Here is an 18,765-nt window from a genome sequence, read left to right as displayed (position 1 = left end):
AGTTGCTTAATGAAAGACTTAACTAATGCATATTCTTGGCATTTAGAATGACCTTACAGAAAAAGAAACTCTGAAGCAAAAGCAGATTGATGAGGTAAGGGACAGGAAGGCCGGCCTGGGCCGAATGATTGAGCTGAAGACAGAAATGCTCACTAAGAAGCAGAGCGAGCTGAGGAACGTGAAGAACGAGCTGCAGACGCTAGAGGGCTCCTCGGACAGGATTCTGGAGCTGGACCAGGAGCTCACAAAAACCGTAAGCTGTCCAAGTGACCAAGTGGCCTCTGAGCGCTCTCGTGTCTAAGACACCTGTGACCCTCCATTCTGAGTGTCCTCTCTCTTGCCCTGCGAGTACGTCACTTCATTTGATAATCCACGTAAACGAGGTTTAGTTAAATGGCTTGGTCATCAGCTCCTTGGTTCTAGAAGTGGGTGGGCTAGAAAGCAAGCTCACCGAGAAAACTATAAAATACTTTCTTCAGACTTCCAAGCTTTACATTCTTTAACTCCAAGGCTCTTTGAGTGTGGCTCACAGATGTGTGTTCCAAACACAACAAAGTGAGGTGATCATTACAAGTACCTCGGCATTCAACCTAAGTTAAAACTTGAGTGTTTTTCCAGTTAGTTTCCACACTTAGATTTTATGTGATTGACTTGTTAGCACTTTTTCTGTGGTAAACCGATTTTCCTGGCCATTTTCTTCAAGAGTTTTGAGTTTCTTCCTTGCTTCTGTCCTCTTCTTTGACATTTCTGTTCCTCTTCAAAGTAAGCATCCTGATACCTGCCAGAGCCTCTGTGTCCACCTCCATGACTCGGGTAAACTGCCACTGCAGTGTACATTTTCATCAGTTTACAGTTTATCACAGTGTTGTCAGGGTGGGCAAGGGCCAGTGGGGGACCACATCACAGTGGTTCTGTGGTTTCTACATGCTAAGCAATATAGTGAGTTACATGCAGACGTAATAAAGACCTAAATGGTGACGAGAGTTTCTAATCCATCTACATGGATACATTTCCCTTAATTCTTTTCTTTAAAGATCTATTTTTAATTATACATGTATGTGTCTGTGTGGGTATGTGCAAGGGGGTCCATGTACTAAAAGAGGCCAAAAGTGTTGGATCTGTATCTGCGAGCTGCCTGACCTGAGATCTGGGAATTGAACTTGAGTCCTCTGGAAAAGCAGTATGTGCTCTTAACCATCGAGCCGTCTTTCCAGCCCCTCCTTTTTTCTTTTCTTTTTTTTTTTTTTTAATTTTCATTTCTCCTTTCTGTTGGGCCCTTCTAGGTTTATTTACTAATTCTCTATCATTACAGTTAGTATAGTAACTTGAATAAGATTTTTCCCAAAGCATATTTAAGTTTATTTTTTTCCTCTTTTGGTAATGAACAAAAAGTAGTGTTTTTGATGCTCTTAGAAATGATTTTTGGTTTTAGTGGCAAAACTGAAGGTTTATTAAAAGAAAGAATAATATATGCTCCAAAAGTGGAAAGAGCTGTTTCAAAGCAAGTGACTCTGAGAGGTTATTTCCATTACATTTTGTCATTATCCTAACTCTGGCACAGAACATATATATGTGCATTTGTTTCAATTATTGATTAGGAACGTGAACTAAGCAAGGCTGAGAAAAATAGCAGTGTAGAAACCCTAAAGGCAGAGGTAATAAGCCTCCAAAGTGAGAAAGCTGACCTGGACCGGAGCTTGCGGAAACTGGACCAGGAGATGGAGCAGTTGAATCATCACACAACAACCCGCACGCAGATGGAGATGCTGACCAAAGACAAGGTAGGATTTTCCTTCTGTCTTAGCTGTAGTGGTTGGTATTTAAAATAGCTCATCTTCCATTTGTAGTAGGAAGTATTGATTTGGTATTGGCTTTGTATTTAGAGGTTGTAAGAACTTGGTATTAAAAATATGCTTATAGAGTCGACTTTCAAACTTAAAACTTTCATTTTCTTTTTTTGTTTTAGTTACTGTTTTTGAGATGAGCTGTAGTCCTGTCCTGTTGCCCTTGCTGGCCTCTGACTCTGTGGACTCAAGTGATTCTCCTCCCTCAGCCTCCTAACTGGGAATATAAGCATATGCCATTGCCTAGATAAGTTTTAATAACAGAAAGCCCAGAAATAAAAACACAAAAATGTGTTCATTGTTGGTAAATTTGACATATAAAATTACAATTTTTTATGACATTAGAATTTTTGCTCTGGCTTAAAAAGACCATCCTGAGACTTGGAAGATATCTTGAAGGTAAAGACACTCTATACCAAGCCTGCCCACCTGAATTTAATCCTGGAACTCACACAATAGAAGGAAAGAGCTGACTCCAAAGTTGTCCTTAGACCTCCACATGTGTATGCCATGGTCAGAGTGCACACACACAGATGTTTTTTAAAAAAAAGGCAGTCCTCACTCCAAGTCATCAAGAAATTTTATATTTTCTGCTTGAATTTTTTTGTTTGTTTTTGTTTTTTGAGACAGGGTTTCTCTGTGTAACAGTCTTGGCTGTCCTGGAACTTGCTTTGTAGGCCAGGCTGGCTGGCCTTGAACTCACTAAGATCCACCTGCCTCTGCCTCCCAAGTGCTGGGATTAAAGACGTGTGCCACCACTGCCTGGCCCTTCTGCTTAAATTTTTATACTTTTCATTTTTAAATCTAGAATCTTAGTCATTCCAGAATTTATTTATTCAATTCATTTTAAAAACTCTACTTATTGTGTATGAGCACACACATGCTTTGTAGCCCCTATAGTGGTATACACTTTTATTCTCAACATTTGAGAGGCAGAGGCAGACGGATCTCTGTGAGTTCCTCGCCAGCCCGGTCTACAGAGCGAGTTCCAGGCCAGTCAGGACAACTGAGTGAGACTCTGTTTCAAAAAAGTTAAAAAGAGAGAGAGAGAGAGACAACGGTGTGGAGGTGGCTCTCTCCAACCTTCATGTGGGTCTCAGGGGTGAACTCGGGTCATCAGGCTTTTGTGGCAAAAGCTTTGGCCTGCTGAGCCATTGCACCAATCCCCAGAATTTATGTGTGTTCTTAATAGAATGTGGAGATACAGGCTTGACTTCATAAAGTTGATTTGTCTGTTTTATATTTCATTATAGGCTGACAAAGATGAACAAATCAGAAAGATAAAGTCTAGGCACAGTGATGAGCTGACTTCACTGTTGGGGTATTTTCCTAACAAAAAACAGCTTGAAGACTGGCTTCATTCTAAATCCAGAGAAATCAACCAGACCAGGGACAGACTTGCCACACTGAAGTGAGTTGCTAAAACATTGCCACTGATAGAAATCTCCTTATTTCATGCTTTTATATTTAATTGTTTTAAACATTCCTTGTCATGAAATGATACGTCATAGTCAGTTGACTCTTTTTCTTCTTCTGGCAATTAAATAAAATGTAATTCGAGTGGTTGGGGCCTCTTGTCTGTTAAAACTGTAGAAGAAGGTTGACATCTGAAAGTTGTATTCTGTCTCTGAACAGTGCATTGCTCAGACTTTCTTGGATGTTCCCTTAAGTGGTTGTTAGATAAGAGGGTATAGTATTTCTCATAAAATTTCTAGGGAGATAGTAGATTTAACTTTAGCTGTATTTATGGTGTGTTACTTTTTTGTTTGTTTGAACAGGGTCTTACACTATAGCCCAGGCTGGTCTCCAACTTGAGATCCTCTGATCCTTTGGAGTACTGGAATTATAAGGTATATGTCACCATGTCTGGCTCAAACTTGTATCTCTCGGAAAGGTCTTTTAGTGAATAGAATACTTAAGTTCAGGAAATTGCAAGTTGTTGCAGTGTGTTAGAAAGGATAAAGTAATTGGTATAAACTATGTCACCATGGAAGAACTGTACAAAGAGGGACAAGTAAGATGTCTCAGAGGGTAATACTGCCAAGTCTCATGACCTCAGTTCCATCCCAGGGACCTACATGGTGGGAGAGAACTGATTCCTGCAAGTTGCCTCTGACCTCACATGCACGCCCCCCACAATGTAAAAGAAAAAGACGAGGGTACCGCTAAATACTAGGAGTAATCGCCATTGGTAAGCTCAGGAAAGGAAGCTAGCAGTGGAAGGAAGCAGTGAGTGCTTGGGGAGCCAGGATGAGCCAGCAAGAGTGTGTCTGGGGTGCCTGGGAAGATGTTTCCTCAAGGAGAGGTCTGCAGTGTTTGGTGCTTCCTAGAGACTGGATAGGATGAAGGCTGCACTTGGCCTGTAGGTTGTCTGTGTGATGGAAGCATCTTCTGTAGTCCTTTTTCTGCAGGGTTTGCAGTGACTCACAGCGGACAGTACTAAGTACCATCTATTCTGTTGTGTTCTTTCTGCTGGTTTTAAAGGGTGTGTTGAATATAGCACGTTGAATTTCCAGACTGGTGCATCATAACTCAGAAAGCTAAAACCTCTGACACGTGAGCTTTGAGATGGTCTAGGATGGTGATTAAGAGTTAGGGTACTGGGCTGGAGAGATGGCTCAGAGGTTAAGAACACTGGCTGCTCTTTCGGAGGTCCTGAGTTCAATTCCCAGCACCCATATGGTAGCTCACAACCATCTGTAATGAGAGCTGATGCCCTCTTCTAAATAAATAAAGAAATCTTTTTTTTTTTTTTTAAGAGTTAGGGTACTAACAGGTTGTACTAGGAAGCAAGTGTGTTGAAGAATGAGGGGGAACGAGTGACCACGGAGATGTCAGGAGATGACAGCAACAGGAAAGGGCCAGGGAGGCGTGTAGAGGCGGCTGGGGAGCACTGGGAAGGAGAGCAGTGGACAGAACCGCTCTGCTACTCCTTTCTTTGTCTCCAGTAGAGCCAGCAGCTGGCTTCTGCTGCTCAGGCCTGTAATCTGGGGTCTGAGACTGTGAGCCCCAGAAATACAGCACAGCTCTGCCCTGTACATTTACCTAGAGCAGGTCCATGCTCAGGATTAGCAGATGGGTCAGTGTCCTAAGGGGAGCATTCAACATATTCTTCTAGCTTCTAAAGAATGTGGCTGGAGTGTAGCTCAGTGTTAGAGCGTGCTTGAGGTCCTGGGTCCTATTCCAGCACAAAGCTATAAAAATTATAGGAAAGGATTTGTTCATACCTAACTCTTAATGATTTTTGGCAGAATTTGTCTTTTATCTCCTTCCTCAAATTTTTCAACTTTCTAGGGAGCTGGACAGAGAGCTTAGTGGCTGCTCTTGCATTGGACCTGGGTTTAGTACCCAGCACATACATGGTGGCTCACAACCACCTGTAACTCCAGTTCCAGAGCATCTGACAGCCCTTTCTGACATCTTTGGGCACCAGGCATGTACATGGTACACATGCATACATGGAGGCAAAACACTCATACACATAAACTAAATCTTAAAAAAAGTTTTAAATTTTCAAATATCCCACATTTGTTTTTGTTTTAGCAAAGAACTAGCTTCAGCTGAACAGAATAAAAATCATGTAAATAATGAGCTGAAGAAAAAGGAAGAACAGTTGTCCAGTTATGAAGATAAGCTGTTTGATGTTTGTGGTAGCCAGGATTTTGAAAGTGATTTGGGCAGACTTAAAGAAGAAATTGAAAAGTCCTCAAAACAGCGCGGTAAGTTACAGTTTATATTATCACGGCACTTTGCCTTTTGGAATTTCATTCCCAGGTAATCGCCGAGGATCAGAGATTTTAAGACTTAGTTTTTAAATTATTTTTAATGATGTGTATGTGAGTTGGGTGTCCACCAGGGCAGAGGTGTCAGACCTCCTCTGGAGGTAGAGTTACAGGTGATGGTGAGCTGTCCAGCATAGGTGCTAAGAACTAACTGGTTCTCCGCCAGAGCAGCAAGTGCTCTTGACTGCTGAGCCACCCCTCCAGCCTAGGATAGGAGATTTTATTTTATTTTATTTTGGTTCTTTGAGACAGGGTTTCTCTGTGTAGTCTTGGCTGTCCTGGAACCCACTCTGTAGACCAGGCTGGCCTTAACTCACAGAGATCTACCTGCCTCTGTCTCCCAAGTACTGGAACTACCACTACCACTGCCTAGCAATGATAGGAGATTTTGAAACTTTGTGTGTGTAAGAAATGCCTGGCACATAGAAAGACCTCAGTAAAATGTTATGCTTTTTGTATGATACCAAAAACCTATGCAAATTGAATATAAAATATCTTTAGGAAGATTTAAATGTCTGACTCTATTTCATTTGGGTACATTGGGAGTATGAGAGGGAGGGAAGGAGTGACCAGGAGTAAGGAGATGGCACATAGAAAGATCTCAGTAAAATGTTACACTTGTATGATCCCCAAAATTGCAAGAATAATGATTATATGAGAAAATGTATGTGTATCTGACTAGAGATTTCTTTATGTTTTTAAATAGCCATGCTAGCTGGAGCCACAGCAGTTTACTCCCAGTTCATTACTCAGCTGACAGATGAGGACCAGGCTTGTTGCCCAGTCTGTCAGAGAGTGTTTCAGACGGAGGCTGAATTACAGGAAGTCATCAGTGACTTGCAGTCCAAGCTGAGGCTTGCTCCAGATAAGCTCAAGTCAACAGAATCAGAACTAAAAAAAAAAGAACGACGCCGTGATGAAATGCTTGGGCTTGTGCCTGTGAGGTAAGCCTGACGTAATCATGGAGTTGGTGTAGCCTTTACTCAGTGTGTTTCCTGAGACTTGACAGCTTTTAAACTGGTTATTGATGGCACTTTCCAAACCCCACAAGCAAAATAGGAAAAGTTATTCCAAAAGATAACTTTAAGTATGTGGGTTGTTTTGCCTGCATGTATGGCTGTGCACTGCATGTGTGCCCACAGAAGCCAGAAGAGGGCATCAGATCCCCTCGGACTGGAGTCAGACAGCTGTGAGCTGCCATGTGAGGGCTGGGAACTAAATCCTGGTCCTCTAGAAGAGCCACCAGTGCTCTTAACTGCTGAGCCATCTCTCCAGTCACCACCACCACCCCAAAAAAAACCCCAACTTTTAAAATTACGTTTTGTTTATTTGATGTGAGTATGGGCATGACATGCCATTTGTGTGGTGGTCAGAGGACAACTTTGGGAAGTCTCTTCAGACTTCCACCATGTGGGTCCTGGGGGTCAAACTCAGACCATTGGGCTTGGTGGCTAGCACCTTTATTCACTAAGCAATCTCATCAGCCCCAGAAGACTTTAGAGTGTATTTTATGTTATTCCTACTTTTGAAGAAGCATAGATTATTTCTGTTGTTACTGTCTCTTTCATATATACAAGAAATTTAGGCACTAGTCTATTAAAAAGTACAGTCACATGAGGAAATACATGATTTCTATCATGGTGTCTCCTAGAACATGGTAAGACATGTACACAGGAGCTGATGATCTAACCACGGAGACAAGCTCTCAGAAGGAGACAGAAAGCTGGGCTTAATATAAGAGCACTTGAAATGGTGCGGCAGATGTGCTCGTTAAGAAGCAAGCCCGGGCCGGGCGGTGGTGGCGCACGCCTTTAATCCCAGCACTCGGGAGGCAGAGCCAGGTGGATCTCTGTGAGTTCGAGGCCAGCCTGGACTACCAAGTGAGTCCCAGGAAAGGCGCAAAGCTACACAGAGAAACCCTGTCTCGAAAAACCAAAAAAAAAAAAAAAAAAAAAAAAAAAGAAGCAAGCCCGGGGTGTAAGAATGAGATAAGCATCTAGAGAACATGGCAGCAAAGGGGCTGTGAAGGCTCAAGAAGTCTGTGTGTCTTAGTTAGAAGGGCAACAGGGGAACTAGAACCATGTACAAAGAGGAGAGGAGCCTGCCCTAGACTGCATCCAAAAGTTATCTCAGGTTTGAGGCATGATTTTATGCCTGGTTCCCATAAGTTGGAAAGATGGGACTAGACTATGTCCACACCTAGTGTAGCTGTCTGCTAGGTAATAAGGAGCCATTCTAAAGTCTTGATTGTGCTTTAGGAAACTTAACCTCTTACTAATATATTGAATAGATCAGGGTGAGACAATCTCTGGAAGCAGAGAAGCCAGACTCTGTTGTCAGGAAAACTGCAGAAGAGTTTCAGGAAAATGAGGAAAGTCTAAGGAGATTGCTTTATGGCAGCCAGCTTCTAAAGTGGCCCCCATAGTCCCTCAGTGCTCATGTGTAGTCACCTCTCATATTGTGACAGGATGGTCTGTGTGAACTGAAATAGGCCAGGAATAGCTTTATCTGGGGGTGCATACCTGTAATCACAGCACTTAAGAGGTGGAGGCAGTGAAATTCAGGGTCATCCTCTTGTGCAGAGTGAGGTCAGTGCCAAAATGGGCTACAAGGGACTTGTCAGAATCAGTCAGTCAGTCAATAGGAAAGACAGAAACAATAGCCTGTCCTTCTAAGATTGTGTTACCTAAGGTACTGTGGTTTCAACCATTCTAGTCTCCCATGTTTAAGTAGCTCTGGAGAAAGTCTGCATGATGGGGATTGGAAGTCTTCCTACTGAATAGGTGAGTTTGAAAGCAGAATTTGTAGAGTTGATCTTAGGATGACTGTAGTCCTGACCAAATAGCTGGACTCCACCTCCCTGAGAGACTGTGTCAGCAGCATACCTCCTGATCCTCACATCTGTGAGCAATAACTGGTACTCTTTTTTTAAGCTGCTTGGTTTGGGGGTATTTTATTATGCAACAATAGATAACTACTGTATGTATCTAGAGAGAAAGCCAGACTGCTAGAGCCACAGAGAAGGCGATAAGAACATTCAGCAGTAGCTTGAGATTGAAAAGGCAGAATAAGGTAATTTCTAGAAAAAAAGATCAAATAAAAGATAAAACTTAAAGTTGATAGTGCACACAGAGTAAACATGAAGTTGTTCTACCATACTGAAATATTTCAAATGGCACTAGATAACATGGTGTTACATTTCAGGGCTCCTGTCATGAAGCCCCTTCACAGAGTGAGTAGCATTTCTTGATCATTGTCATGTCTTGTGACTGGTTACTTTGCTGAATGAAGAATGGTAACATTTGTTCTAGTCACTGCTGTGTAACTAACTAACAGTGAGGCTCACTGTCATTTCTCAGGGTTCTGTAGGAGGGCTGTCATCTGGGTCTTGCAGGAAGCATCAGTCGTCCTAAATTTGCTGGGGCTGGACATTCAGGATGGCTGATACTGACTGCTGGCTGGGAGCCTGGCTGAGGGATGTCATACAGTGCTTTCACGTGGCCTCTGCATGTGTCTTGGGCTCTGGTCAGCAGTGTAGCTGGGCTACCTGAGTACAGTTATTCCAAGAGACAGTAAAGTGATGCTTTGTGAAGTCTCTCTCTCATTTTTAAAGATTTATATTTTTATTATTTTTAATCCAGTATACATGTTGGGGCATATGCATACACCCATAGAGGCCATAGGCATTGAATACCCTGGGAGCTGGAGTTACAGATATTTGTGAGCCACCTGATGTGGGTGCTGGGAACTGAACTCAGCAACATACCCCTAACTGCTGGGCCATCTCTCCAGCCCCAGCTGAGTCTCTTAGGACCTAGATCCAAAAGCTGGCACAGTGGTACTGCTGTCATTTTCTGTTGGTGACAGTCACAGCCTGCCAGTATTCAGAAAAGACTACTCATCTCTGCAGAAGGAGAGTCAGAACACTAAAGCTGCTCTTTTTTTTTTTTTTTTTTTTTTAATACAGGGTCTCACTATGTAGCCCTGGCTGTCCTGGAACTTACTATGTAGACCAGGCTGGTCTCCAACTCACAGAGCTCTGCCTGCCTGCCCTACCTCCTGAGCACTGGGATTAAAGGCGTGCACCACCACGTCCAGCTAAGGTTCTGTTCTGAAGTTCTGAAGTGGTACCAGTGTGCTAGTATTGCTACCACACAATCTGTTACTTGAAACAGAGGCTGAAAGCAGGAGAGGTCCCTAGGAGCGGCTGAAAGTGGGTCATGGTGCTGATGGGGCGCTAAGTGAGGACGCACGTGAGCGGAGGCTGCAGCTACTAAAAGCAACAAAACTCGAAATTCAGAAGACTTTCCAGGAGCCGGCAGAAGGCCGTCTTGGAGAAGTGGGAAGGAGGGATGAGTTAAGGACACGTGAGAGGACGGCTTCTCTCCCAGAAGAGAAGAAAGCGTTCTGAAATGTATGAAGTGTACATAAATCAACAACAAGTCAAAGGTCTAATAAGCTAGGAGAACTTTTTTAAATGTGGAAAAGCAGTGGCTGGGATTTCTAATTCTGGCTCTGCTGAATGCCCTTAGGAGTGCTGCTTAACCCACCTGGGCCATGTTTACTAGCACCCGTAGGCAGGGGTTTGAAAACAGGATAGTAACATACTCTCAGTGTATCCCTCTTGAGAGATATTTTTCAAATACAAAGAAAAAAAGTAGGAGAAACATGGCTAACCCCACTGTAACCAAACGAATGAGGTGGTCATCACAAATAATAGACACGTTGACATCACGGAGCTACTGACAGGATGTCCTGGAAAGGGCTAGTAGCTCTTCTGTGCTGTTCTTGCCAAAACACATAAAAACCTCACTTTAGTTATGAGGAAATGTGAGCTAGAGTGAAATGATTTTCATTGTGTTTTCTCCTAAGGCAAAGCATAATTGATTTGAAGGAGAAGGAAATACCAGAATTAAGAAACAAACTACAGAATGTCAATAGAGACATCCAGCGCCTGAAGACTGACATAGAAGAACAGGAAACACTCCTGGGTACAATCATGCCTGAAGAAGAAGGTGCTAAAGTATGCCTGACAGATGTTACAGTTATGGAGAGGTTCCAGGTAACCTTACTGCCGTTTATAATGGAGTAAAATTGATCTGTGCAGCTTGAATGTGAAATGTGAGCATGTTAAAAACAGTAGCTGGAGCCGGGTGGTGGTAGTCCACACCTTTAATCTCAGCACTTGGCAGGCAGAGGTAGGCAGATCTCTGCAAGTTCAAGGCCAACCTGGACTACAGAGTGAGTTCCGGGAAGGGCTCCAAAACTACACAGAGAAACCCTGTCTCAAAAAACAACAACAACAACAACAACAAAACAAAAAAAAACCAAAAAACCCAGTAGCTGGAGCAATGGCACAAGCCTTTAATCCCAGCACTCAGGAGGTAGAAACAGGTGAGTCTTTGTGAGGTAGAGGCCAACATGGTCTACAAATCCAGTTCTAGAACAGCCAAGGCTACATAGAGAAATTCTTGCCTTGAAAAATTAAAAAAATTAAAAACCAGTAGCTGGGCATGATGGGTCATACCTTTAATCTCCGCACTGGGGAGGCAGAGACAGGTAGATCTCTGTGAGTTCAGGACCAGCCTGGTCTATGTAGCAAATGCCAGGCCAGCCAGGGCTACACAGTGAGTGAGTGAGTGAGTGAGTGAGTGAGTGAGTGAGTGAGTGAGTGAGTGAGTGAGTGAGTGAGTGAGTGAGTGAGTCTCTCTCTCTCTCTCTCTCTCTCTCTCTCTCTCTCTCTCTCTCTCTCTCCCCCTCTCTCCCTCTCCCTGTCCCTCTCTCTCTCCCTCTCTCTCTCCCTCCACACACACACACACAAGCAAATTTTCAGGTTCAGAAAACTGATTTGTATATATTCCTATGCTTAAAAGTATTTATAAACTATGGAAATTGGAGCATAATTCATTTACCTTATTTGAAATACCAGAACTTATTTTTACTTTTTATCCTATTAAACTTGGCTTTCGAAGGGTTTGCTCGTGATAGTGCAGTAAGTCTCTTAGAAGTAACTGTTCTGTTCTTAAGATGGAGCTGAAAGATGTTGAAAGGAAAATCGCACAGCAGGCGGCTAAGCTGCAGGGGGTGGACCTGGATCGGACTGTCCAGCAGGTCAACCAGGAGAAACAGGAGAAGCAGCACAAGATGGATACAGGTGACGTCTGTCTGCTCACCCACAAAGACTTCAGTGCGCCGCCCCACATGCAGTTTTGTCCTGCTCTGTGAGATGCCCAGTACATCCTTCTCTTGTCTCCTTCCAAGTATCAGCTCTGTTTCCCTGCCTTGTGCAACAGACTTGGAATCCTAGAGGGTCAGATGAGCTGTGCTCGTTCTCAGTTGTACCTGTGAGAGTGACTGGGTGGGGAGAGCAGGCAGGGTACCCTTGTTCCCTGCAGTGGAGCCCACTGGGATTCAGCCTCGGAGTTCTTTACCTACGAACGCAAAAGGATGATAGCAGTGTTTTCTGTATGTTTCTGTTCAGTTTCCAGTAAGGTTGAGTTGAACCGTAAGCTTATACAGGACCAGCAGGAGCAAATTCAACACCTGAAAAGTAAAACAAATGAGCTGAAATCAGAGAAACTGCAGATATCCACGAACTTGCAACGTCGTCAGCAAATGGAGGAGCAGACTGTGGAATTATCCACTGAAGTTCAGTCTTTATACAGAGAGATAAAGGTAGGAATATGCATGCATGTTGTTCTGTAAGTTAGTCCAGACACAAAATTCTCTCTATTGGTGTTAAGAGACATAACTACAGTTATTGTGAGACTCAAACGAAAGTGTATGGTGATTCTTCATGTGATTTCTGAGTGACAGAGTGGGTATTAATAAGTAAAGATTGGGAAGAAAGAGTTGGGTCATGTAAAGAAGAACCAAGTGTGGTTAGGTAGTGAGTTTCATGTTACTAGAAGTGGTCATATGTGGCTGGATAACTGTATGTGAATTCTTGTCCCCAAGTGTTGCTCTGTGGCAGACACCCATGTCTTACCACTACTTCATTGGATCCCACATGCGATGTCAGACTGCTGCCAGTACAGTGAGCAGGCGTGGGGTGCGACAGGCACTGAAATGCACCCACTGGCTCTGTCTCAGTGAATCAAAGCAGAGGTCCTCATCCAGGTTTTCATAATCAGTCACTCAGTCAGTAAGCACTACACAAGTTCTCCAGTCTATTCAGCAGCAATTGCTATCCATGTTCCTTTATTTCTTAAATAATTTTGGATTAAATAATTTGGGCTTATCATATAATACAAAATAGCATTACCTTGTACTAGTCTTGACTGGTTATAAATGATTTCTACTTAAAACATTGTCTCCCAGCCCTGTTGAGATAGATAACAAAGTATCTCTTTGTAGAAAAAAGAAACTGGGGTTTCAGAATGTCCCATGGTTGCTCGAAGGAAGGAAGGTTGACTGCCAGAAAGGTCTTCTGGCAGGAAGGCATTTGGCTTTCCATCTCACCACCGTCTCCCAGAATGAGAATACACACCAGTGCTGAGTCACAGATGAATATCTCTGTCTACCTGTAACCTTTGTAGGTTCAGAACATGTCTCAAGATTTCAAGGTTCATTGTTTTAAACTGGTTACCATGTGTGGATGTTCAGCATCAATGTTACAAGGGACTTCTGATTAGTGCAATAGTTTATCATTTGAAAGTCCCCTTTCTTCCAGAATAGGTGTGGGCACACCACCGTCAATCAGTATGCTGTTACTACCATGAAAATGACTGCTTAGCTAACATGTAAAAAGGAATGTTGAACTGAATAAACCTTTCTAGTCTTTGATCACATAGAGATGACATAGGTCTCCACTGAACTCTTGAAAATCCAAGCATAAGCCATGTGTTATAATTGGCATCACATGGCCTAAATGAAGAATCTAACCATTTTGGTCATTTCGGAAGCTGGGCTAGGTTAGACTCTTGCCTACTCTGTTTTCTTTTGTGACATTGAACAAGTTACTGTTTATTGCTTCTCTGAAATGTGTGGGTAAAAACAATGGTGTCATCTTCATGGCCCGTCAAGAGATGCATGTAAGTCGACATTAAAGCCTGACACCTGGGACATTTTTACTAAGACTCTGGGATCTGAAATAAGGTAACAGAGTGTTGCATGACTGGTCTGGCTTTGTGTGTGTTCAGGATGCCAAAGAGCAAATAAACCCTTTGGAGACAGCACTGGAAAAGTTCCAGCAGGAAAAGGAAGAATTAATCCACAGAAAGCAATCAAGTACCAAAATGGCTCAGGACAAAGTAAGTTCTTGTTTACATATTTTGCTCACCCAATGCCTGTGTTAAAGCCTGGGCTACAGAGTGAGTTCCAGTAAAGGCGCAAAGCTACACAGAGAAACCCTGTCTCGAAAAACAAAATAAATAAATAAATAAATAAATAAATAACTTGATAAGGTAAACAGTATTTTCAGGTTTGTGATACTATTTTTGTTTTTGCAGTGCTGGACATTAAACTCAGGGCCTTGTGAATGCTAAAGTAGCACTCTTATCACCAAGCTACATCCCTAGCCCTCGTGACATTATGCGTGCGTGCGTGTGCGCGTGTGCGCGTGTGCGCGTGTGTGTGTGTGTGTGTGTGTGTGTGTGTGTGTGTGTGTGTGTGTGTGTGGTTCGGGGGTCGGGGAGTGCGGGGTGAGCGAGGGGACACATGCATCCACATGAGAGTATTCAAGTGTGCACAAGTGTGCATGCATGCCCACACATATATACACAGACCAGAGCAGAGGTCTTCCTCTGTCACTGTCCAGCTTATTTTCCTTGAGGCACTCTCTTACTGAACCTGAGTTTCACTGGAGCTGCCTGGTGAGCTTCCAGGATCTGCTGTCTACACACACACACACACACACACACACACACACACACACACACACACACACACTGCACCCCTCATCAATGCTGAGGTTACAGGCACACACAGCCAAGTTGTTTTTGTTTGTTTTTTTCACGTGGTTGCTGGGAATTTGAAATCAGGTCCTCAGGCTAGTATAGCAAGTGCTTTTACCCACTGAGCCATGCTATACTTTGGACTTTAGAAAATTATTCAGTGAAGATTAAACTTAAAATGTTTTTGCTTCTTGATTTAAAACAAGTTAAGAATTGAGACTAGGTACTCAAAAAAATAAAATTGAGACTAATCCATTCCCATTGAGATTTTCTGACCTAAAATTTGATAGTGGTGTGTTGATGGTGGTTCTTACTCTTTTAGGGGCCCACCATCCAGCTCCCAAATAAGTCATACACAGAGGCTTATTCTTAATTATAAATATCCAGCCTTAGCTTGGCTTGTTTTTTACCAGCTTTTCTTAACTTATCCCATCTACCTTAAGCCTCTAGGCCTTTTCCTTTTCTATTCCTGTATTCCTTTCTTTGTTTCTTACTCTGTGGCTTGCTGTGTAGCTAGGTGGCTGGCCCCTAGGTCCTCCTCCTTCTCTGGCTACTTCTTCCTGTCCAGATTTCCCCTTCTATTTATTCTCTCTGCCTGCCAGCCCCACCTATCCTCTCTCTTGACTTGCTATTGGCCATTCAGTTCTTTATTAGACCATCAGGTGTTTTAGACAGGCACCTTAACACAGCTTCACAGAATTAAACAAATGCAACATAAACAAAAGTAACATATCTTAAAATAATATTCCTCAACAGTGGTGGAATATGGGACACTTGGTTTCAAAGTTCTTTTTTTTAAGCAAATTTTATTCTTTGAGAATTTGTGTATTATGTAATACATTTTGATCATATTTACCTTCCCATTCCTCCCACTAAAATTTCTCCTGGATCCACCCCTTCCCCTTCCCCCTTCAAAATTCATGTCCTCCCTTTCTTTCCATTGTGACCCACCACGTCCACTGTGTACCAGTCCTATGCTGATGCACATGGGGCCATCCACTAAGGCATAGTTGACCTACCAGGGGCCACATCCATAGAGAAAACTGGCTGTCTCTGGTCTCTAACTCCTAAATCAGTGTTCCATTGTGCTCTCTATTGATGCCCGAGTCTCATCCTGGTGATTTTTTAAATTATTTGTTTACTTGTTTGTTTTCTTGAGGTAGAGTGTCAGTATGTATCCCTGGCACTTAATATGTAGACCAGGCTGGCCTTGGAGCCATGGTGATCTTCCTGTCACAGCCTTTCTCCCAAGTACTAGGATTACAGACATATGTCACTATACCCAACTCATCTAGTGTAAATTTTTGTTTTGGTTTTATGTGTATGTGTTTAACTTTAATGTTTTCCCACAGATCAATGATATCAAAGAGAAGGTTAAAAATATTAATGGTTACATGAAAGACATAGAGAATTATATTCAAGATGGAAAAGATGACTATAAGAAGGTAATTTAAAACAAAATTATTATTTGTTTGTTTTTATTTTCATGTACTTAATGAATTTTCTTTCTTTTTTAGCAAAAGGAAACTGAACTTAATGAAGTTGTAGTTCAACTAAATGAATGTGACAAACACAAGGAAAAGATAAATAAAGAAATGGGAACCATGAGGCAAGATATTGACACCCAGAAGGTAGGGCTTTCTGCTCACGGCATCACAACACTGTTTCTGTAGTAAGTTCTGTCATAAAAGATAAGTTGAGTGGAAATGCAAATAGAGGAAAATAATTCACATTTTTTCTTTTTTTTCTACTGAAGTAGATTGTGAGGAGTGACACTCAGGGTTTTCTTGGCTGCCACACATATGTCTGCACACGTGTGTGATGCGCACACACACACAGAAGCCATCAAAGAAACAACTTTAGTATCAACCTAACAAAGATGAACTTATAAGTGTTAACCTACTTTTTTCCTATATTTATCTTATTCTTTATATTTTGTGAGCTACAGTTAGAATTCCAAAGGAAAATTGGACCCCAAAGCTTTTTACAACCAGTTATCCAGCTAAGCACTGTCTTGACTTACTTACCCTTCACAATAATACTTTACAGCAGGTGGCATTATCACCATATTCCATGCAAACTGTGACTTAGAGAAGTTAAATGAGTTTGCCTAAAGTTGCCCAGTTTAAAAATGAGAACATTGTGATTTGAACCGCATATGCCTGACTTCAGAGCTGTTGCCTTTTGCCTACTGTGCTTTTAAACTAAAGTAAAAATAGAAGCTATTAAAAGAAATACCTGTCTTTCTGATGATAGTGTGCATTCAGATTAGGAATGTTGTGTAAGAATCAGTGTTAACTACTACAGTGTGATGGCCCTTTATAAAGAGCCCTTTCATGTTGTCATGAAAATCAATTCAAATGTTAGCTCACACCAGATGAAAGCAACCTTTCCATGTTCCTAATAAGGAAAAACTCTAAGCTAGGTTCTCCGTGGCAAGGCTTCAGAGCACAGCTCCCTTCATTGTGTCTTGGGTTGCCTCAGCCACTGAACATTCACAACCATGTCACTTTGGTTACCTTCAGCTGCTTATAATAATGCTGCTCATGATTTTGCACAATGGTAGCCGTAACTTTTTCCTTTCTTCTTAAGAGTCTCACTATGTAGCTCTGGCTGACCTGGAACTCATTATGTAGACCAAACTGGCCTTGAACTCACAGAAATCCTCTTGTCTCTGCCTCCCAAGTGCTGGTATTAAAGGCATATACCACCACACTCAGCTTTACCATGCTCCTTGATAATTTAAAAAAAAAAAAAAAAAACTAAAAATAATGGTTCTTGAGAGCACAGTTGGGTATGAACTTTTAGCATGTGAGAGAAAGCCTTATCTTCTTCCCAGAGACTTCACTGTTGGAAGCAAGGTATTGTCAAAATTCTCTTCTTCCCTCCTGCTCCCACAGCACTGAGTATCTGCAAAGCTTTTTCTCCTCGATTCCAGTGTCAGTTTCTAAATTATCCCCTAACATTTGTCTCTTATAATTCATTGTTATCACCAGGAAAACTATCAAGATAGTGTTTGTTATTCTTGCCAAGTGACTGAATGTCTTTTTAAGAATAAGACTACTTAGCATCAGCTGGGCCGTGGTGGTGCACATCTTTAATCCCAGCACTCGGGAGGCAGAGCCAGGCAGATCTCTGTGAGTTCTAGGCCAGCCTGGGCTACAGAGTGAGATCCAGGACAGGCTTCTCTCTCTCTCTCTCTCTCTCTCTCTCTCTCTCTCTCTCTCTCTCTCTCACACACACACACACACACACACACACACACACACACACACACACACACACACACACACACACGGCTTCTCTTTGTACTTGCAACCACTCTTGCTTTCTTGGAGTTTGCTCTGAGGACCAGGCTGGCCTCAAACTCACAGAGAGCCATCCGCCTGTCTCTGCCTCCCGAGTGCGCTGGGCAGAATCATCTCAAACTCACAGCTATGTGAGATAATGGGGGAAGTGTCCCTCATCCAAAGTGCTCCACATTAGCAATGTTTTCCAACTTGTAACTCTTTGGATTTTGTAATAATTACATAGACTCTACCAGTTGAGCATCCCTAGCCCAAAAATCTGAAATGCTGCCAAACCCATTAAGGATTTGGGATGTTCAAAGTAGGAACGCTCAACTTGTATATGCCAGCCTGAAAGGCAGAGATTGTATCTGACAGGTACTCTAAAGTATCTAATAATCTGGGTACACATTAGGAGATGAGGGAGAAAGTAGGGGAAGAACTCAGCAGTTTATATTAATCTCTTGATTGGTTAAAAGTTTGTCTGTATACCATAAGAACATCAATATTATACATGTTAATGAAGTCTTATACTCTTCAGATCAGTAGCGGAGTTCCTGGGGAAGATGATCTACTAGGTTGTAGGTATGAAATATGTCTGGGCCTGGTGTGGTGGTACAACACCTTTATCCCAGCAGGCTGAGGCAGGCAGATCTCTGAGTTCCAGGGCCAGCCAGGACTTCAAAGTGAGACCCTGTCTTAAAAATAATAATAATTAAAAATAACATCTGGTTAATTTTTCCATTTTAGATAATTATTTTGTGTGTATATAAAATAATCACATTTAATGAATTTTTACCAAATATATCAATATTTTATACATAAGTATGCAAAAATACATGCTCTAATCATTTATTAAGATGCTCACCCCTGCCAAAGAAGAGCTCTTACATTATGGTCATGAAGGGGTAGTGCAAGCTGCTCTGTCCTTCTGTCCATCCTGTCCCACTGGCTGAAT

General features: G+C 42.3%; 1 protein-coding gene across 1 annotated transcript in view; it reads left to right on the top strand.

The window, feature by feature from the left end:
- Rad50 (RAD50 double strand break repair protein) overlaps positions 1-18,765 on the top strand; it is a 57,586-nt gene that overhangs the window by 14,991 nt on the left and 23,830 nt on the right. Inside the window, exons 9-19 of the mRNA XM_006995897.4 lie at positions 47-253; positions 1,599-1,781; positions 3,098-3,255; positions 5,388-5,563; positions 6,333-6,570; positions 10,499-10,688; positions 11,654-11,780; positions 12,108-12,301; positions 13,768-13,878; positions 15,873-15,965; positions 16,038-16,151. Of these exons, the coding sequence (XP_006995959.1) occupies positions 47-253; positions 1,599-1,781; positions 3,098-3,255; positions 5,388-5,563; positions 6,333-6,570; positions 10,499-10,688; positions 11,654-11,780; positions 12,108-12,301; positions 13,768-13,878; positions 15,873-15,965; positions 16,038-16,151 (1,791 nt within the window). The remainder of the gene's footprint in view (positions 1-46; positions 254-1,598; positions 1,782-3,097; positions 3,256-5,387; positions 5,564-6,332; positions 6,571-10,498; positions 10,689-11,653; positions 11,781-12,107; positions 12,302-13,767; positions 13,879-15,872; positions 15,966-16,037; positions 16,152-18,765) is intronic.

This window comes from Peromyscus maniculatus, chromosome 8 (genome assembly GCF_049852395.1).
Source record: "Peromyscus maniculatus bairdii isolate BWxNUB_F1_BW_parent chromosome 8, HU_Pman_BW_mat_3.1, whole genome shotgun sequence".
Taxonomy (NCBI): Eukaryota; Metazoa; Chordata; class Mammalia; order Rodentia; family Cricetidae; genus Peromyscus; species Peromyscus maniculatus.
The sequence above is the reverse complement of the archived record's forward strand: the minus strand, read 5'-3'. Positions and strand labels throughout refer to the sequence as shown.